Source organism: Eschrichtius robustus, chromosome 14, assembly GCF_028021215.1.
Source record: "Eschrichtius robustus isolate mEscRob2 chromosome 14, mEscRob2.pri, whole genome shotgun sequence".
Taxonomy (NCBI): Eukaryota; Metazoa; Chordata; class Mammalia; order Artiodactyla; family Eschrichtiidae; genus Eschrichtius; species Eschrichtius robustus.
In genome coordinates this window covers 17,878,647-17,900,732 of record NC_090837.1, presented here as the reverse complement: position 1 = coordinate 17,900,732, position 22,086 = coordinate 17,878,647, and the positions used below count along the sequence as shown (strand labels likewise).

At 39.6% G+C, this 22,086-nt stretch overlaps 1 protein-coding gene across 1 annotated transcript in view; it reads left to right on the top strand.

Annotated features, from left to right (window-relative positions):
• Window positions 1-22,086, top strand: part of LOC137776429 (G protein-coupled receptor kinase 3) — a 124,874-nt gene that overhangs the window by 1,943 nt on the left and 100,845 nt on the right. The window contains exon 2 of the mRNA XM_068562906.1: window positions 21,165-21,241. Within this exon, the coding sequence (XP_068419007.1) occupies window positions 21,165-21,241 (77 nt within the window). The remainder of the gene's footprint in view (window positions 1-21,164; window positions 21,242-22,086) is intronic.

Sequence of the window (22,086 nt, the reverse complement as noted above, 5' to 3'; positions counted from 1 at the left end):
CTTAAGGGCAGGGAGTCCCAAATATATAAAGTGTCTGTATGTAAAATCAACAAATCTTAACTCATGGACAGTGTTTTTGGGGGAGAGTGATATATAATATTACTAAAATTAGGAACTCCTGTTCATTTTTTTTTCTTGGTGTTTTGAACTTAATGTGACTTCTGCTTTTTTTAATGTCCCTCTTAAGAACATACTTATGTGCTTAGGGTATTCACTTACTTGTGTGAAGGCCTTTGTTTTCGGTGGCATTCTTTGGTAGTGCTTTCTTTTACGGCAGAATTAGTGACCTGGGAGCAGATTTCTCATGACATTTTAGAATTGAGACATATCAACAGGAGAGTAATTTTAGGAAGCAGCTCTTTAGTAATTGTTATTCTGTTGCTGTTTTGTTTTTAAATAGACTCTTGAATTAGGCCATTGGAACCTCCTCCAGAGATTCTAATTTGTTTTGAGTTTATCTCAACTGGGTTTAGTTTTGTGCTGTGACCATTTACATAGTAACTGCCACTCCTTGTGCTGTGTTAGGATTCTGGTACATAGAGATTATGAGCTAAAACATCTTGCACATTTTCCTCCACCACTGGATGGCAGTTAGTGGCCTACCTGCTCGATTTTGGGATGGGGGTGAGAGGTTGGGGGATTTCTAGCTCTGGTAAACAAGTTAATTTCATGTTGAACCGCCTCAGCATCGTGACTCAAAAGACTAGTGTGATTTCACTCTTTGGTAAAGGATACACGTAACATGTTTTCTGATAAGAGTTTCTATTTCAGCTTCATGTTGGGGTAAGCCCTGTGATCACCAGCCTTTGGCATTCTTGAAAAAGAGGTTTAGCTTTGTATTTTCAGTATCTAAATGGGAAGCATAAAACTTGCCATTGGTCTATCCCGAGTGACTTTTCTTTCCAGCTAATTATTTGAAGCCACTGAGTATTCTGTGTGCTTCCTTATTTCACTTACTTTGCCTTTCCCCCAGTTTTGCACAGAAAGGCAACAGAATGAAGCAATATCTAGCTAATTTCAATGAAGTGCGGGGTGTGCAGTCCCCTGCCTATTATGGGAGAATCTCAGAAAATGGAACGTTCCGCCCCGGAGAGATTTTGCTTCTCAGAGATGGCAAGAGGCAACCATTTTGTTAGGCTGACACATTATTCAGTTAACGAATCAATGAGTGCAAATTCTGTAAAAGTTGCCTATTTGTTCAAATTATATAGCTGCTGTAGTTTACTGAAACATTTGTCGAGCTAATGTAGCTGATAATGGGATCTATTGGTAATAGTAAACTTGTGACCCATGGACGCACTGCGCAGGCCCAGTTCATTCAGATGTGCATGCCAGTTGTTTTATGCCATGTTAGAGAAGAAACACTTTTATTTAATAGGGTCTAATTCAGAAGCCAAGGCCTACAAAGGGTCAGCATCTTAAGCCCTGGAGGGTTCAAGGCAGCTTTTCCCCTGGGCTCATCGCTCTTGTAGCTTTTTCCGCACAGAGTGAAATTCAGTTGACTTGAGGTCACACACACTTGCAAGAGGTTGAGTCGCATAAAATCCATCTTTCCTCTGGCGTTTCGTTTCTTTTCAGTGGACATTGAAAATGTGGGATCATCCATCACAAAGCTTGTCCTTTCCAAGTTTATTCACACGCTATGATAGGAAGGTCTGAAAACATTTTAAAGAGCCTTTATAAGTTTCCGGGAGCATTTTAGACAGTCCTGAAAAAGGTGTGTGATACTGCTTATTCCATTAATTCAGCACCTGGTTGTAGAGGTGTTTTCCTGAGCCAAGCAGAGGGATACTGTGACCACCCTGGCCACAGCCTCTTCCTTCAAGGGGCTTGCAGTCTAGTGGCAAATACACTGGGAGTTGAGAAAGATGTTTACTTTCATGTGCAATTGCTTGAAGATTCTATTTAACTGTGGACAAATAGCACGGAGTGGCTTTTACTATTCTGTATTCACGGAACACATTATATCTGCTCAGTGTCTTACAGTAATTTGTTAATGATCTCCTTTGAAGAGCTATTTAGCTGTAATATATATAGTAATATGGTAGTGTGCATCTTCCTATTTTTAAAACTATCATAGGTAATTGGTCTTGAAAAATAGCTCTGTTTTCTTCTGATGTGGAAATGGGGTTTATTCTGTAATTTCCCCAACTCCAGTCAGCGAGTAAGTGGTGGGTGACTTGAAAGATTCCCCTCCGTTTGGGTTGGAGGGTATTCTATGCCTGCAAGCCCAACTCTGTACTGAAAAGTCAAGGATGAAAGAAGGAACAGCCTTCAGGAAGAAAGCACTCTTTATCGTCGATAGGAGCATTTCTATGCATAAAACAGTGGTGGTGTTCTTGCTTCTTTTTTTCTATGCGACACTTTCCAAATGTAATTTGTTCTGACCTTTCAGTTATTACTTCATTCTCGGTCAAAGTTAATTTGTGCCAGCGACTTGAAGATGTAAGTGTGGTGTGCCATCGGCAATTCTTAGAAATAGACGTTCCAGTGCAGTCAGTTTGGGACCCAGAATATGCCCAAGTCAAGCGTTGTGAAAGGCTTTGCATCGAGAGCCCAGTAGATGTCTTTGAGCTACAGGCAGTCCCAGATTTTAGAAGCGATGTGTTCTCAGAGACAGCCTCTTAAAAACACCTCCTCAGTACACTGAATCAGGCTTTGCCAAACATCTGTGTGGACGGGGACGGACACTGTTGGATCAGATGTCACAGCTCAAAGAAGGGACGCTTCCGTCTTTATCATGGCAAGCAGAGTAAGAGATGCCACGGAGTAGAGAGGGCACCCGGGGTCCCTGCAACCCCGACAAGCGAGAGAGAAGTTTAAATTCCATGAGGTAGTGATATGATAACTACCATTTGCCGAGAGCTCGCCCTCTGCCAGGCAGTTTGCATTGTGAGTGCATCTGTTCCCCACAACGGTCCTATCAGGTCGTTAGCATCAGCTCCGTTTTCCCAACGGAGCAGGTGCTCAGGGAGGTTTAGGAACTCAGTCCAGGTGACAGCTGAATGTGGCCGAGGCAGGTGCAGGATTCAAGCCCAAGTTTCCCAGAATCTGGGTCCTTTCTACCTTGCTATGTCGTCTCACCAGAAGGAATAGCGAACACCCTCACGTCTCATTTTGCAGGGAATGGCTGAAATAGCGAAAGTTTTTTTTTTTTGGTTGGGGAAAAATCATTCTGCGTGCCGATTCAATCAGCTGCCAGGGCGGCATTGGGAAAGTCAGGACTGACCTCAGAGACTGATCGAGAACAGCTATTCCTCTGGGACCTGCGAAAACGGTAATTATGACTAAGTGAATAAGCAGTTTCTGCCTTTTTCCCAGGAGGAGCTCGGGGGTTAAATGCCTGTTCTGTTTAACACGAGAAGTGCAATCTCACTGCTGTTAATGAGAAATTGTATAATAATAGACCGCCTCACCCCCTGGCCACCCAACAGGATTTCTCTCTCTTACCATTTAGAAAAAAAGGGCAGCTCAGGCTGCTTACCTCCCACCCGCCCCCCCACCCCCAATTTTCCATATCTGAGAAAAGGGTAAAAGGGACAAAACAATATTTTTGGCTTTATTTGCAATAAAAATCACTTTCTCATTCAAATAATCTTCCTCTGTTAATAAAACTGTGTATTTGAAGATGGCTGTAGGTGAAAATGCATTCTGTGTGCCTGATGGTCTGTCCTTATTCTCTGGACTTGAGCGGTGGGGAAATGGAAATGATGTACTTGGCAACTTTTGCTTTCTGGTTGTTGAATCATTTGTCAGCTAAGTCATTTGCATGCTAATGAGGTGGTTCTGGACTGCCTCTGCTTCTCCTCTTTTTCACTTCTTTAGCCTTCTCTGTTTTTATCACTGATTAGAAGTTAGGCCCCCTGGGCCTTTTTGGATTGCTGTATGGGTCTGAAACGCAGCAGGCTCCCCATATCCTGGAAATATTTCTCCTAATTGTGGAAGTCTTCTTTTGGGTCACCTGTGCTTTGGCTTCAGTGTGAAGCAAAAGCACATTGTAATACTTTATAGGACCATAAAGAAAAAGCCTCTTAGAGAATACAGTGAAAATATTTTTGCAGCTCATATATTTTGTGACTGATTGTTTGTAAGGGTCAGCTTTGACCCAGCCTTGGACTTGTACTCTTGTTTGCTCTCATTTCCTTCTTCCAGGGTTTCAGGAGCAGGAAAAAGTGATTATATGAAAGTAGCCCATATGAAAGTAGCCCGGCCAGACCTTCATCCGTAGTGAACTTGAAGGCCAGTTGTCATCCCTGGCCCCTCATATTCCTGTGCCCTCCCTCCTATCTGGCATACTGTACTAAAAGAGAAAGTTCTAGAGTAGGAAGTATGGCCCTGATTCCACTGGCAATTTGCCATGGGCCGTTGGTAAGTCACTTAAATTCAGTTCAGTGTTAAATTCAGTGTATTCAGTTTCCCCAGCTGTACAATATGATGTCTATTCCTTTTTGATCACAAAATGTCCAAATAAAAGTCTGTCTCTTGAGAGCATTTTCTATCCATACAGTACATTTGTGAGCAGGAGAGAACATTCATTTCAAACACAGAAAACTCAAAAGAGAAAAAAGATTGGAAGCAGTGTGAAAAGATAATTTTACTTTAATTTACACCATAGGTGGTGGTGGTTGTGATTTATATGCAGTATGAGACATAACACCTTAAAAAATGTACAAAACAGTAGGAGATAAAAGCAGTATTGCACGGAGACCCTCGTGCCACGTGCTCAGAGGGGGCGGGCTCAGGAGGCAGGACTTCTGAAAAGTTAGAATGTTGACCCCTAGACCCATAAGTAGGTGAATTTCCCAGATTTCTCCTCAGTGTTCTTCCTCTAGCTGTTTGTTGTAGTACTGTTTGTCTAGAACCTTCTGCATGTGGTGCTTTGCGTGGTTCTTTTCCTTTCTTTCCTCCCTTTTTTCTTCCCTTCTTCTTTCCCTCCCTTTTTCCCTCCCTTTACTTCCTTCCATCCATCCATCCATCATCCAGTAGGCTCTGGGCTATATTGGCTTCAGTACCTAAGAGTTCACAAGCGTGCCACTTTTAAATATAGATAACTAAGCAATTAAGAGAGTTGACATCTTCAAAAGGTCTTTGCTTCAGTAAAATGCACCAAAAATCATAATCTAAAAGCAGCTGGCTTCAGCGTATTGAGCATAAGGTGATGCATTCTAGTCTTCCTCAGACATTCAAAGATCGCATCTTAATAACATAGCATTGTCACATCTCATGTTTGAAAAGATCTTGGAGGGCATCCAGTCTAGTCCTGCATTGGGTGGGTGACCTCCCTCTCCGGCATCCAGCCAGGGTCATCTTTGGGGAGCATCTCTGGAAGCTCCGTGGTGTTGGAAAGCTCTCTTGTAATTCATTCTGCGCACAGGTCCCTTGCTCTCCTTTAGTGGTCTTGCAAAACGAGTTTAATCCCGCCCCAAAGTAATGGATCTACAGACATTTGAAGGCAGCTACCACAGCCCAGAGTGGCTGCCATGGGAAGCTGTCCCCTGTTCCTTTAGTTGTTCCTCATATCATGCTGAAGTCTGCACACTGCTCTGTAATCCACGCTCATCAGTATGAACATTACCTAGCTGAGTAAGAATATTAAAATTTATGAAGACTAAAAAGGTATCTGCGGAGTTACTGTAATGAATTTAGTGATGGCAAAACTGTTAAATCCAAAGTCAAGTGTATGGTCAAGTCCCTCTAAAAGTTCCATTATAGGGAGAACCTTTTTGGTTCCTTGAATGATTTTAAAATTCATTATACCGGTTTGATTAGGGGATTGTTTCCATTAGTAAAAGTTTGGAAGCTAGGCATGGGTTACATGTGTTTTGTGACAGTGACTGCCCTTTGCCAAGTGCTAAGTGAGTGCTAGGCACTGTGTATTTCTTAGATAATCATGGGCTAAACTATTTCAGGAAGAAAGCGAACTTCAATTAAGTTGAAAAGATCATCTTCTGAGGGTTAGAGAGCGTATGTTTCATATATTCCAAAACTTACAACTCTGGTAGCTGTGGAAAGCAGCAAGTTTCTTCATTTTCAGCAAGAAAACTTTCTTGAATAACACCTCCTTGGTATTTGTATTTTGTGTCATTAAGTCAGTCCGTTGCTCTTTATTATCTAGAAAGGTAACTGGTTATATTTTCAGGTCATTTCTTCTAAATTTTCTATATCTGTATTGCTTTCAATAAGGATTTAAGTTAAAAATGAACTGAGATGGGAAGGCATTTACACAGCTGTTAAATACTGCAGGCTTTCATTTTGCATCATGAAAATGTCTAAGGCTTTGATGACATTTTCGATGTATCTTCTTTGAAAAGTACAAGGCTTTTGCTGTTGGGTGTAAGGGTGGGGGGCATCTATACGCCATGTAGAAATGGAACTAACCCTAATAGAAAAGGTCAAGGGACTTTCATATTCATCTTTTTTTTTTTAACATCTTTATTGGAGTGTAATTGCTTTACAGTGGTGTGTTAGTTTCTGCTGTACAACAAAGTGAATCAGCTATACATATACATATATCCCCACATCTCCTCCCTCTTGCGTCTCCCTCCCACCCTCCCTATCCCACCCCTCTAGGTGGTCACAAAGCACCGAGCTGATCTCCCTGTGCCATGCAGCTGCTTCCCACTAGCTATCTGTTTTACATTTGGTAGTATATCATATTCATCTTTAAAAGGCCCTGCTTTTTTCACCTACATGTACTGTTTCTTTTCTCATAATGACACCCTAACTGGGAAAGGGATTACGCAATGAATCTAATCATCACAACATTAAGTGTAGAGTAGAGTGTAAAGTTTTCCTGCTCTCTTTTTGTGTTCCATTTTGGAACCGCTTCCTTCTGTTTTGTTTCCAGTGGCCGTGGAGGAAAACTTATTATTTTATGCAAAACATCCCAAGTAGAATTGGGCTAGGAGGGGAAGGTGTTCTCAGCACAGTAGTAGTTTGTAAGTAAGGGATGAGAGGATGCTTATGTTAATAACATCCCCCCCCCCCCCCCCCCCCCGCCCCTCCAAAGAGAAAACTGTAAGAGTTTTGTGTTCAGGGATTTCTTAGGGTTTAATCATTTGGTTGTTTTTTTTTTTTTTTAATTCCACGTGGAAAATCAGCCAGCATCTTTATGTTTCAGTCCTTTAAATAAAGTGCCCTGCTTGAGAGGGGATTGGTATTTCAAAATTTTTTTTTTTTTTAATTCAGGTTACTCTGTAAGAGAAGCTTATTTTCTCTGGCCATGTCATGCTGGAACAGTTTGATGAACTAGAGGCTGGACGCTCCTTCCTGTAAGATCAGAATTTGAAGTTAAACATTATGGCCTGTGGGTGTCTCACAAGTCTCTGGTATAGGATAGATGGTGGCAGAACAGTAGAAAAAGCCAGACTCCAGTTTTGAAGGGCCTCCTCAGTGGTGTTCTAACCTGATAAAATTCTTTCCCTGCTCTTAAGAAACATTCTCCAGACCTGGGGTGTGAATTGGATCAGTATTAAAATGATCATGATGGGAGATCTACTTGCTGAGCTTAACACTTAGGTCTGACAATGTTAACTTATTAAACCCAATGACATCTGATGGTCATCTGTTTCATATTTATGCAAGAGATTTGAATTCAGAGTACAAAAAACCCCACTAATACTTGTATACAGTGCCTTGTAGTTTTACACATATTGACTCTTTCTTGTTAGTTTTTATGGTTATTCTCTGTAGTTGGTAGACATTTGAAAAAGAAAAAAGAAAATTACTCCAGACATGTCCACGTGGAGACATCGAGAGGGGTATTTTGTCTACTTGGGGGAAAGCTGGTACTCTCCTCGGACACCAGTGTCTTTCCTGTGGTCCTGGGGGCTTCCCCCTGCCCTTCAGACTCAGAAACTGGATTCTGTCATGGCACTGGGTCTCTCTCTGCCTCTTACTGTGAAGTTCACATCAATCAGCTGAGTCGGCCCGACTAGCGCCTTCTCTTCTCTTATCTTCTTCGAGCCCGGTGGTTCTTATTTAAAGACCCCTTTGAGAATCCGATGAGGTAGAGGCTCCCACCCCTCAAAGTGCACTAACTCACATGGTCGATTTACCTGAAAAGCCAGACTGTAGGTGGAGTGTCAGATTTGCTGCTTTACACTCAGCACTCATTCTCAGGAGCCTTGATGCCTGAAGTCCCCATGACCTGAGAGTTCTCCCCTGCAGGCGGCCCTCGTGGAAGTGACGCTGTCCTCAGAAGGTGACACAGGTGGCACAGGCCTGTGGCTGGAGGGGTTAGAAGGCCTAGCCCCCTGGCTCGGCAGCTGCAGTAGCTGGGACCAGGTCATTTCTCCACGGGGTGGCTTTACCCTGGGTGTGGAATCCTGGAATTCCCTGACAGTGAGAGGCCCGTGTCCACATTTTCATGTTTCCTGCTCTAACTGGTGCCAGGCGCCCCCTGGATTCGATAACACGGTCACTGAAGCCACAGCTTGTTAGCCGAGGAGCCTTTGGCATTTCTCTGCCCTTTGCGTTATGCGTTGATTTAAAATTTTCATTCTCCGAGGGCAAGCTTTTTCCCTTATTTTCAGATTCTTGGAAACGGCTCCACAATACTCATCATCCCCATTTTAGGAGGAAGTTCAGGTTCAGAGAGAAGCTAATTGCTCAAGATCACCTTGATAGCAAACGGCACAGTTGAGCCTCAGTTCAAATTCTGTGCATTTTAATAGACAACCTCAGACTACCTTCTGCCACATGAATCTTCTAAACAAAGAAGTTTCTTGGATTTGGGTAGAGGAACATTGTCAATTTCGGATGTTAGTGACACAGTTTGAAAATGCATTGTCTTCATTCAGTTGGGTGATCTACTACAGGGATCTGATGAGGTGATCCAGTAGCTTACATATATTGATACTTTCATTATTTTCCTACCTCAGACACACTTGTAATTTCAGATGCACCCTTATTTCAAAAGCAAAATTAAAATTCACGTCTCTCCCTGTCTGTAGGTAAATGGGGATCTTTGGCTTGAACATACTTGTCAGTTACTCTAGATGCATTAAGGATTTTTTTATGTTACATTTATTAATCTTGTTAGTAGTACCTTCTAAATTGTGGTAGAAAATTAATGAAGCAGTTTGCCTATTAAACCTTCATACAGAAAGGTCGTTGAGCTCGTATTGGGATGGAGTTCTGTTTGTCAGAGACACTTCAGTGACTCCATCCACAACTCAACTTCTTCACCTGCTATCCCCGAAAAAGAGATTCCCCAAGTAAAACGCCTTATTGATCACTACTGGCAGTGAAAATAGAGCACCAACTCTGTCTCTGGAAAGCGGCAATGAAAAAGGTAAAGAATTAAGCATTTATCTTACCTTTCAGTACGAACTACATTTTAAGGTAACCGTAACTCCCTAGTTGGTCATGGGAGATTAATCTTTACAGAAGAAGAGCAGCAAAATCAGGAGGAAATTGCAGCAAATCAGAAGGAATGATGGAATTTGAAAAAAAAAATCATCATTTTGCAACTTTTACTGAAAGTATTGATGTAGGCAGAGATCATCAGTGTATGAAACCACTAAATGAAAGGTAGATGGGGGAATTTTAAATGGAGAGGTCAAACTTTCACCATCTGAATTTTCACATCACTGACGTTGGGGCTCAGGACAGGCCGACCCCAAAATAGGCTAAAGTGGCGTACTGATTATTTTGAATTAAGGTTACTTAAGAAACAACCAATGGAAGAACACTTTGACCCTCCTTTGTCTCCAGAAAGCAGGAAATAAATCTCCCATGTGAAAGGTACCCTCCCGGCCCCAGGAGGTAGAGAGACATCCTTATCACCAGAGATGGCGAATTCAGGGCCGAAAAGGCTGTGTAAACAAACCTTGTTATTACTTCTTCACTAATTTAGGACCCCAAGCCCAAATGTCTTTGTCTTGTCAGTTCTTCACAGATTTATTGTTTCTTTGTCTAAGAAGTATAAAAGCCACCTGCTTTGGTCATTTCTTTAGGTCCTATTTCTGTGAGACTTCTGTACGTATGAATTAAATTTGTTCTTTTCTCCTGTTACTCTGTCTTGTGTCCATTTAATTATTAGACCGGCCAAAGGAACTCAAGAAGGGGAGGGGGGAACTTCCCCCTCCCCAACACTGAGGAGAAATAAATGCATCTACTTGTATGAGGCAATATGAAGACTATGTAGTGAGTATTCCTGCCCCCAAAGGTGGACTTGAACGTACTCAAGTTCAGAGCTGACTTTTAGCTTACAGGACACACGGAGGTAGAAGAACAGATTGAGTGACCTTATGAGGAAGCAAACAGGCAAATCCAGAATGGGGGCCATCCTCCAGGACTGCTGTCCTGTTTTCCTCAGTAAGTCACTGGCACGAAGATAAAAAGTGGGTGGTGGGGTTGGAGGGGTGCTCGAGAGTAAAACAGATTTCAGAGATATAATAATCAAATGAATGTGTGGATCTTGATTTGATCTTGATTCAAACCCAACTATATGAAAGACACCTCTGAGAGAATCCTGGAAATTTGATTTAGGAAATGGGTATTAGATCTTCAGGATTTATTGTTATTTCCAGGGTGGGGTTGGGAAGTGATAACGGATCATGTTTATTGGAAGGAAAATGTCCATAGTTTTTAGAAATGCAGATAGAAGTAGTAAAGGTAAAACAATACGTAGTCTGAGATTTGCTTTAAAATGCTTTTAAAAAAACGGAGGAAAAGTGAGGGGGAGGATGAAAGTAGCAGACTAAAATCTTGATAACTTCCTGAGGTGTTGATTGACGGGTTATGTGTGTTCACTCTACCATTCTGTACTTTTTGCATGTTTGAAAAATTTTACAAGAATTTTTAAAACCAGTAGAGAAGATTGCTTTGTGTGTGGATCAAGACTATCTTCGGGTAGGGCTGACGATAACCTCGTTGTTGTCCCAGTGTCACGTGTAACCAGCACTGGTGACTTCGGATATAAATTCCTGTGACACATCGTATGGAGATACAGAACGTCCAGCATCTCAAATAACTGAGACTGAAGGAAGGCTGATGTGCTTTTTGGAAACTGCATTAGATGACTGAAAAAGAGCCTCGTGACACTGATGGCAAAGATATGGATAGAGTTGTAATAAATGCATTTGCAACCAGAGTTCTGACTCATCCAAGTCGTGTGGACAGATTTACAACCTTTTGACTGGAAGACTTCTCATCGAAGGATGAGAAAAAAAAAAAAAGATGGAAAAAGATTATCCAAGAGAGGAAGCATATTAAGACGTGAAACTTTAGAAAACTGTATCCATTTACTCACTGAGTATGGAAGACTTCACTGAACCTCATTCAGTCATGAATATCTATTAAATCATAGCTCTGATGTTTACATTTAGCAGGAAAAAAATAATAACCCATGCTATTTAAGATGATCTATCCTGTAAGCATACTTTCCATGCCTAAGGAGACTCTGCAAAGTAATTCTCTCTCACTGAGGTTACTTTGACAACTTTCTATTTTTAAGTTATGTGACTATTAACTTGTCAAAACATTTCAAAATAATTTCTTTAAAAGAAGTGTTTTCTAATGTGTTGCTCTAAACCAGACCTCACCAACTAATTACCAATATGACTGGTATGAAGAAAAACAAAACTTTAAGAGAAGTCAAAACAAATCTGGATAAATGGGAGAGTTACAAGATATTTCTAGACAGGAAGACTCAGTATTGAAAAGATGTCAGTTCTCTTCAAATTAACCTATCCCAATCAAAATCCACATGAGAATTTTAAAGAATGTGATAAGCTGATCCTCATTCATCTAGAAGAGAAAAATGGGCAAAAATAACCAATAAAATTTTGAAAAAGTTAAACAGCAGGGGTCTGCTCTACCGAATATAAAACATTGCTATAGGAATGAAAACAGTGTGGTCTTGTTTCAGGCACAGACACATAAGTCTTGTTTCAGGCACATAAGACACACAAGTGACAGAGCATGCAAAATCTCCTGTATATGCATATTTATATTCATCTATATAGTAAAATTTGAATTTGGCTTATGAGCAAAGGTAGCATTTTGAGTCTGTTGGGGAAGGGATTGTGCATGATAGCTGGCCATCAGGTAAAGTCATAACCCCTCCACACTGTAAAAAAATAAATTCCCGAATGTTTAATGAGGTAATCATCAAAATATTAAAAATAGAAAAACATGAGAGTATATATTTTTATTACTCTGGGATATCAAGGGCTGTCCCAGGTGAACCCCAAACCTGGAAACCATAAAGGAGAAAATGAATGAATACATGACACAGATGAAGAGTTCTCGTGTGATAAGTAGTATCATGTACCAAATTAAAAGATGAGTAGTTGAAAAATTCCACTGGATGATCTTATATGGAGCATATTTTACTTTGTAAATCTGTTTGCCTAGAGAGTGCTTGTTCTCTGAGGTTCTGGCCTGGTTCACATTGTCTTAGGGAAGAACTGTGGGAGGCGGACAAGGAAGCTCAGCAATTGTATCCAAGTCAGCATTTTTGCCAGTTGTAGAAACAAAATGTCATCTGTCAGTCCTTGGAAAGGAAGTGTTTGCTTTATGTATTTGTTTTTTGGCCGTGCTGCAAGGCACGCGGGATCTTAGTTCCCCGACCAGGGATCGAACCCAAGCCCCCTGCAGTAAAAGCGCAGAGTCTTAACCACTGGACCGCCAGGGAAGTCCTGAAGTGTTTGCTTTAAAAAAAAAAAAGCCATGGGGGCTTCCCTGGTGGTGCAGTGGTTGAGAATCTGCCTGCCAATGCAGGGGACACGGGTTCGAGCCCTGGTCTGGGAGGATCCCACGTGCCGCGGAGCAACTGGGCCCGTGAGCCACAGCTGCTGAGCCTGCGCGTCTGGAGCCTGTGCTCCACAACGAGAGAGGCCGCGATAGTGAGAGCCCCGCGCACCGCGATGAAGAGTGGCCCCCGCTTGCCGCAACTAGAGAAAGCCCTAGCACAGAAACGAAGACCCAACATAGCAATCAATCAATCAATCAATCAAGAAAAAAAAAAAAGCCATGAAAAGCTGGACATTAATCTCAAGGGTGGTAATTTAGGTATTCTCGCATAGTTAGAAAAATAAGTGAGTCCAAAAGTGGAGGCTGTATGTTGTCTGGCAATTTTCTCTGTGTTTTTTTCTTTTAACCTGCTGCTATCCTTTGTCCGTTTACTTCAATTATTCGGTGCAGGCTGGCATGGCTTATCAGATGCTGCACGAGTGGTCCCGTTGCTTTCTCTGTCAGGGGCCCCTTGGGATCTGGAGTTCAGCCGTGTTGCACTAGACTCTGTAGGCCCCTGTGATTGCCCCTGTTGACGCGTACCTGTGACACTGCGTTGGGACTCCCTGCTTACCCCACTGTCACCCCTCTAGACGTGGCCCCCTTCAGGGCAGAGACCGGGTGGGACCCACTGTGTATTCTGAGTGTCATGCACAGTGCCTGGCTCGTGGAAAGGAGACACTTCCTATCTTGAATGAATGAGTGATTAAGTGAACAGGGGATGGGTACGGAGGTGTGTATGTTTACAATACATTGTGGGAAATGATACAATGGTGCCACCTGACATGCAGTGGAAACCGAAGTAAGAGGGCTTGCCTCTGCAGGGGTTGGCGAAGGCCAGTGACCCTGACCTGGATCCTGGAGGCTGAGCAGGAGGTTTTCACATGAGGAGAGGCATTAGCGGGAATGGCATTTACAGAATTACAGAGCAGTGAAGAAATCCTGCGTGGCTACTGTGTGAGGACAGAGGGAAGATATGGTTGATGAGGTAGCCTGGGGCGTCTTTGAAAATGCTCCCCATAACGTGCCAGGGAGCTTGGATATTGGGCAAAATGTGAGGCCCTTGGGATCTTTTTTTTAAAATTTATTTTATTGAAGTATAGTTGATTTACAATGTTGTGTTAATTTCTGCTGTACAGAAAAGTGATTCAGTTATACATATATATGCATTCTTTTTCATATTCTTTTCCATTATGGTTTATCGCAGTATATTGAGTCTAGTTCCCTGTGCTATACGGTAGGACCTTGTTGTTTATCCATTCTCTATATAATAGCTTGCATCTGCTAACCCCAAACTTCCAATCCATCCCTCCCCCTCTCCCCTTCCCCTTCCCCCTTGGCAACCGCAAGTCTGTTCTCTGTGTCTGTGAGTCTGTTTCTGTTTTGTAGATAAGTTCATTTGTGTCATATTTTAGATTCCACATATAAGTGATATCATATGGTATTTGCCTTTCTCTGTCTGACTTACTTCTCTTAGTATGATAATCTCTAGGTCCATCCATGTTTCTGCAAATGGCATTATTTCATTCTTTTTTATGGCTGAGTGATATTCCATTATATATGTATATATACCACATCTTCTTTACCCATTCATCTTTTGATGGAAATTTAGGTTGTTTCCGTGTCTTGGCTATTGTAAATAGTGCTGCTATGCCTTGGGATTTTTTAAATGACATAATTCCATGAAAAATGGCTCTTAGGAACAAGGAGGATGCTCCCGGCCCTCCTACAGACTCTCCTTGGCTCCAGTTTTCCCCTCCTCTGATGCTTATTCCACACAGACAGCAAGGTAGCCATCAAATGAAGCTGCTTCTATATTGTTGCTGATGCAAACGTATTTTGAGAGAAAGATAAACGGGTTCAAAAATGATTATTGTAACCAATTTGAAGGGACGGTTTAGATCACAAAGTTTTAGTAACTGATTAGGTAAATTTGATGAACCCATAACTTTGTTCATCTTTCATATTGTATCTGTTCAGGGGTAACTTTTGTATTGATGGTGTGGTTTTTTTTGTTTGCTTTTTGTTTTTTGCTTTTGCCAGTGAAATTCAATTATGTTTAGTGTCACTTTAATATCAGGTAATATATTGCAAAAGAAAAGGCATTTAAAAACAGGATGTGGATTGTCAAAATGTTGGAGGAAAAAACACAAAGGAATTCACATTTAGCTTAATTGGGTTGTGGTCACCTGAATATAGATCATCTCATGCGCTGTTGTTTAATGCTATGCAAATTACATACAAGACTTTTCTGCCAAAGATCTGGTGAACCGAGGAACCTTGGGAAGAGCTGACAGTATGAAAGAAAGCAGTTTCCTTTTGGGAGAGTTGAATCTTGGTATGATTGCTTAGTTATCCTATCTTAAAAAAAGCCTGCCTTTTGGGTTTCTTGATGGTCATAATGATAACAGCTCTTATTTGGGCAGTGCTTCTAACAAAGCCATCTTGCTTGATCTTCACAACTACCTTATGCATGACTAGTTTTTTTTTTAGGTGATGTGTCACATATGATTTGAAATATTTGTTTAGATGCATTTTACTTTGGACATCAGAATAGAACAGAATTAAACTTCACATAGAATATAGAAACTTTTAATAATGGGAGGTATCCATAGTCATCCTTTGGCCAGTAGAGAGCAGATATCTGCTCTTTAAACTACTTTAGTAGTAGAAAAATTCTTTAAGTTATGATACAATATTTATTATACTTACCTTGCATTTATGTAGCAGAACCCCAGTAGGTCATGACAGGTAGGGTTGGTATATCACCAACCAGTTGGTATTAAATTTAAAAAAACCATTATGCCTCCAATCGGTATAGTATTACACATAGTAAGTATATATGCTTATTTTGTTGAAGAGGTGTGTAAAGTAATGGTCCAGAAATCTGGAGGCCATATTTTGATTGTTTTAAACTTTCTGTAATGAAAATTTCAAACATGTACAGGAGAGAATCATACAATAAATTTGTCGCCACCACTCAGCTTTATCAATAATCAACACATAACCAATCTTGTTTCATCCATACATTGTTTCCTTTAGGTTATTTTGAAGCATACCTAGACATGATATATATCATTTCATCTGTAAATATTTCTGTATTTCTAAAAGATAAGAGCTCCAAAAATACCCAACATAAGCATAACACATTGCTACTGCTAAAAAAGTGATACTTGCTTAATATCATAAAATATTCAGTCTGTATTCACATATCTTCAGATTTTTTACAAGAAATTTGTTTTACTTGAATTGAGTTTTAAATAAGGTTCATATGTTACACCTGATTGTTATTTCTTTTAAGTCTTTTTTGAACTATAGGTTCCCTATCATTTTTCCTCTTGAAATTTTTTGTTGAAGAAACTGGGTCATCTGTTGTGTAGAGTTTCCCACACCCAAAATTTTGCTGATTGCATCCTTGTGGTATGATGATGATAATAATAAAATCTCTAGCTTTATTGATGTAATTCATGTAAAATAAAGTACACATATTTCAAGACTGCCCCCAGATGCCAGCTGCAATATGTGTCTAAGGTCTACCTGCATTTCTACCTAACTGACTACATGTTTTGGGGTTCCCACGACCTTCTTCGTAGGTTTGAGATTTCACTAGAACAACTCACAGAACTCAAGAAAGTCCTACGCCTATGATTGGTTTTACTGTAAAGGGTTCAACTCAGGAACTGCAAAGTGGTTGTTACGTAGGGCAGGGTCTCATGGGAAGGAGTGGAGTACAGAGCTTCCACACCCTCTCCAGGAGTGCCACCCTCCCAGCACATTGACGGGTTCATCAGCCTGGAAGCTCTCCAGACCTCATCGTTCTAGAGTTCTTATTCAAGTTTCATTACACAGCCCCCATTGATTAAATCATTGGCTATTAGTAATTGAACTCAGTTCTAGCCTCCTGGAAATCAAGTGGTAGGGCTGAAAGTTCCAATCCTCTAATCACATGGTTGGTTCCTCTGGCAACCAGTCCTATCCTGAAGTTATCTAGGGGTTTTCCAAGTCACCTCATTAGCATAAACTCAGGTATGGGTGAAAAGGGCTCCTTATGAATAAGACATTCCTATCACTCAGGAAATTCCACCGGTTTTAGGAGCTCTGTGCCAAGAAGCAGGACAGAGACCAAATATCAATACATACATTTTTAATTTTACTGTATATATCATTTCCAAAAGTTTGCTCCTGCCTCTTTGTTATCAAACAATATGTACTCTTTTTTTTTTTTGTAATCTGGCTCCTTTTACTCAGAATAATTTTTTTGAGATCCACCCATGTTATATCAATAATTTATTCCTTTTCATTGTTGAATATTATTACCTTACATGGATATCCACTCGTATTTATCCATTTGTTCACCTATTGGGGGCACTTGGGTTGTTTCCAGTTTTTGATCATCACGAATAAAGCTGCTGAGAACATTCATGTACAAGTCTTTGTATGGGTGTATGCTTTCATTTCCCTGGGGTAAATACCTAGAAGTGGAATTGATGGGATTTTATAGTGGTTTGTGTTTAACTTATTACGAAACTGCCCAATTGTTTTCCAAAGTGTTTGTTTCGTTTTACGTTCCCACTTGCAGTGTATGAGAATTCTGGTTATTCCACGTCTTTGCCAATGTGTGATACAGTCAGTCTTTTCAAAATTTAGCTGCTCTAATAGGTGTGTAGTAATATCTCATTGTGATTTTAATTTGCCTTTTCCTAATGACTAATGTTGAGAATCTCTTCATAATGCTTCTTTGCCATCCACATATCTTCTTTGGTGAAGTGTCTGTATGCATCATTTGCCCATTTTTTTAAGAGGGTTTTTTGTTTTGTTATTCTTGAGCTTTGAAAATCCTTTATATGTGCTGGATACAATTCCTCAATCAGATATATGATCTGCCAGCATTTCCTCTCAGCCTGTGGTTTGCCTTTTAATTCTCTCCATTGTTTTTTGAAGAGCAGAATTAAACCAAAATTCAATAACAGAAGGATATCTGGAAATCTCCAAATATCTGGAAATGAATCACCTCAGTAATAAATAACTTACAGTTCAAGGAAAAAAATATCAAGAGAAATTAGACAATAATTTGAATTGAATGAACATGAAAACAGACTATTAATATCTGTGAGGTACAGTTAAGTCAGTGCCCAGAGGAAATTTTATAACTTTAAATGATTATATTAGAAATGTTTAAATTCAGTGGTGAGACCTTTTAAGAAATTAGAAAAGTAGCAAATTAATCCCACAGTAAATTGTAAGCATTTAAATAACAAAGAGTGGAAATCAGTGAAATATAAAAAATATAAATAATAGAAGAAAATGAATGAAACAAAAACTAAACATCAGTACAGTTGATAAACGTCTGCCTAGATTGATCAAGGAAAATCAAAAGGAAAATACAGTTTAACAGTATAAAGAATGAATGAAGAACTGTCACTAAATCTTACGGACATTAAAAGGGCAATAAAGAAATATCAAATTTCAGTAATTCGACAAATTGGATGAATTGGACAAATTCCTTAAAAGATACAAGTTACCAGTATAAGAAGGAATAGAAAATATGAATAGCCCTATATCTATGAAAGAAATGGAATTTGTAATTTAAAACCTTCCCACAAAGAAAATTCCAGGCTCAGATGGCTTCACTGATGAGTTCTATCAAACATTTGAAGAATTAATACTGTCTTATACCAACTCTTTCAGAAAAATTAAATAAAGGAATAATTCTCCTCTCATTTTATGAGTCATATTATCTTGATACCAAAACCAGAGAAAGCTATTATAAGAAAAGAACAAGACTTCTACACTGAAAGCTATGAAATAGTAATAAGAGAAATTATAGAAGCTTAGATAAATGGAGAAATATGTCATATTTATGCATAGTACACTTAGTATTATTGAGGTTAATTTCCCCCATATTGATCTGTAGATTCAACAAAATCCCCATCAAAGCCTCAGCAGGCTTTTTCTGGGAGGAAATTTCCATGTTGATTTAAAAAACTTATATACAGTGAACCTAGGATAGCCAAAAAACAAACAAAAAACAAAACCAAAAGCAATAAAACAAAGTTGGAATGCTTAGGTTACTAAACCTCCTGATTTCAAGACTTACTAAGCCTAAAGCAATCAAGATAATACAGTATTTTTGTAAGGGTAGACATATAGATCAATGCAACAGGATAGTCCAAAGACAGACATACACATATTTAGTGTTGAATCAACAAAGATGCCAAGAAAATTCAATGGAGAAGGGATAGTTTTTTCAACAAATGATACCAGAACGATTAGGTATTATAAAGAAAAAAAGAACCTTGGTTCTTACCTTGCATCGTACACAAAAATAACAAATGGATCTTAGACCTAAACATAAAATCTAAACTTTAAAATTTCTAAGGGAAAGTATAGGTTAAAATCTTCATGACCTTGGGATGTGAGAGATTTCTTAGCACAGACTGTCTACCAAAGAAGTAGTCAGCACATTGGAACTCATTAACTAAACACTTGTTCTTTTAGAAGGACTTCATGAAGGAAATGAAGAGGCAAGGTGCAGAGTGGGAGAAAATATTATTCATCAGGGAAATGCAAATTATAGTACAAATCAAAATGAAATACTATTACACACCCAACAGAGTGGCTAGAAGTAAAAATATTGACAACCGAAGTATTGTCAACTGGAACTATCATATATTGTTGGTGGGAATGTAAAATCCTACACCCAGTTTGGAATATGGTTCAGCAGTTTCTCATAGTGTTCAATATAACTCACCATATGACCAGCAGTTTCACCTCTAGATATTTACCCATGAAAAATGAAAACACATGCCCATAAAAAGACGTATACACAGATGTTTAAAGCAGCTTTATTTGTAATAACCCCAAACTGGAAACAACCCAAATGTCTATCAACAGATGAACAAATAAACAAATGGTAGAATATTCATACAATGACATACTACTTGGCAATAAGAAGGAACTGGATACTTATGCACACAACAATATGGATGAAGCTTGTTTATGCCGAGGGAAAGAAGCCAGACACAAAAGACAACATATTGTATTATTTATATAAAATTCTAGAACTACAGCAAGTCATCTTTATTAACAGTAAGGAGATCAGTAGTTGCTCAGATCCTAGAAATTGGGAGCTTGATTGCAAAGGAGCATCTTTTGGGGTGATAGAAATATTTGATATCTTGATTAGAAGAGTATGATATGTGAAAAACTCATTTAACAGTACACTTAAATGTGCATTTAATTACATGTAAATTATACCTCAATTAGTTTCAAAAAGGAAGGGATAATGCCAAATTGTTGCCCATCAGTGGATGATAGAGATTTAATTTCTACTTTTTCCATTTGGATAATCGCTTTGGGGGTTCACTTATTGAATAGTCCCTCCTTTCCCCATTTTTCTGCCTTGCCACTTCTATTATGTATCAAGGTTCCATGTATGTGTGGATCAGTTTATATGCTTTCTGTTCCATTTCATTGGTCAATTTGTTTATCCTGTCTTAATTATTTTAGCTTCATAATAAGCCCTTTTATCATCATTCTTTTTCTTCAGAAATGTCTTGGCTATTCTTGAGCCTGTGTTGTTTTGCATACACTTTATAAAGAGCTTATCTGTTTCCGTGTTCTATGAAAAATCCTGTTGGAATATTGACGGGAATTGTATTGAGTTTATAGATGAATCTGGGTAGACTTTGGGTTTCTGCAGTATTAAATCTTTCCATTCCTAACTGTGGTCTATCTTTCCACGTATTAAGATCTTTACTGTCTCTCAGTACAATTTGTAATTTTTCCCTGTAACATTCCTGCACATATTTTAAAAGATTTATTTCAAGGCATTTGATGTTTCTTATTCTGGCGTAAGTGAAATCTTCCTTCTAATTATGTTTTATCGTGGTTTATCATTGATGTATAGAAGTGTGATTTTTTGAATATTAATATATCCAGGGAACATTTGCTTTTGCTTTAGAAAGAAACTCATTCATCGATTAGCAGAATTTGTCATGTGTGTGTACGCTTTTAATATTTTTGTAAAGTGGTGGTGTTGAGGGAAAGCCTCCCCAAAGTCCTTAAGTTATTGTTCATAGTCAAGTCTCTACATGTAAGGTTGGCCCTGAGTCATGGGAAGAGGGTACTAGCTGGAGCTGTGGTGTTTCCAGCTTTAAATTTAGTCAGCTGTTTATGCAATCATGGGTGTCAATAAGAGGCATCTCTCGTCAAGCCAGTATCCTTTTTTTGGGCATATTTTTTATTGAGGTATAACTGACAAATGAAATTATTTATATTTAATGTGATATACACATACATTGTGAAATGAATACCAAAATCAAGTTCATCAAGCCAATATCCTTGAATGAAGACATCCATGTATCTTCCATTCTAGGGATGGAGGCTGTCATTGTTAAAAACATGTCACTCTTCTCTTTTAGTATCCGGAGCGTGATGCAGAAGTATCTCGAGGAGAGACATGAAATCACTTTCAACAAGATTTTTAATCAGAAAATTGGTAAGCCTGCTTGTTTGTTTGGCAAACTGTAATTCCAGTCGTGGTATCGGGTGGTGCCACAATAATGTATAAATGCAGCCCCTAATGCTGTTACATGCTTTATAGCTCAAGCTGGGGATGAAAGAAATTGCATGTAATTAATAACATACTAAATGATTACTTATGTTCCTAGTAATATCTCTTGTAAGTAAGCTATTGGAAAACAGACTAGTTTGGCTGTAGGTTTTAAGACAGTTTAGGAGGTTCCCCAAATCAAAGGATTGGGTACTTGGAAACCAGAAAGAAGCTCTCTCTGGACCCGCGTCTGAGGTCCTCAGCTTCTCTCACTGATCTTGTACGTTCCGTGATCACAGGGGGTTGGCATGTGTCTTCGTAAACCTCACCCTGCTCTTGTGTCTGCTTCCAAAGTGTGGGACTGGCTTACTTGATCAGTTCTCATGGGTTTATGGGTTTTGTTTGCTGCTCACTATTGTCAGTTCCACATCAATTTCCCTTATTCCTGTGGCTCCATTTGGAATCTCTACTTAGCCGGTGACCAGGACTCCCCCTGTTGTGTACACAGATCTCATGGACCCATGCCCACCTCTGGCCAGCGCTGGTCTCAGCCTATGCAGATGTGTGGTTGTGTAGGAGTGCTCTGTGGTGACCGCAGTTAGTGCCCTAGAGAAATTAGGACTGGACAGGAATTGCTGTAGTGGGAATTTCAAGACCCACAAAGAAATGAGACACTGTATTCTCACCTGCCTTCTGAAAGACTGGCAGTTTGTTTAAAGGTGACTGTCGGCCAGGTTAGATGAGAGCTGTTGTCCACCTGTTTGTTTTTTTTCCCATTCCCCAAAATCAGT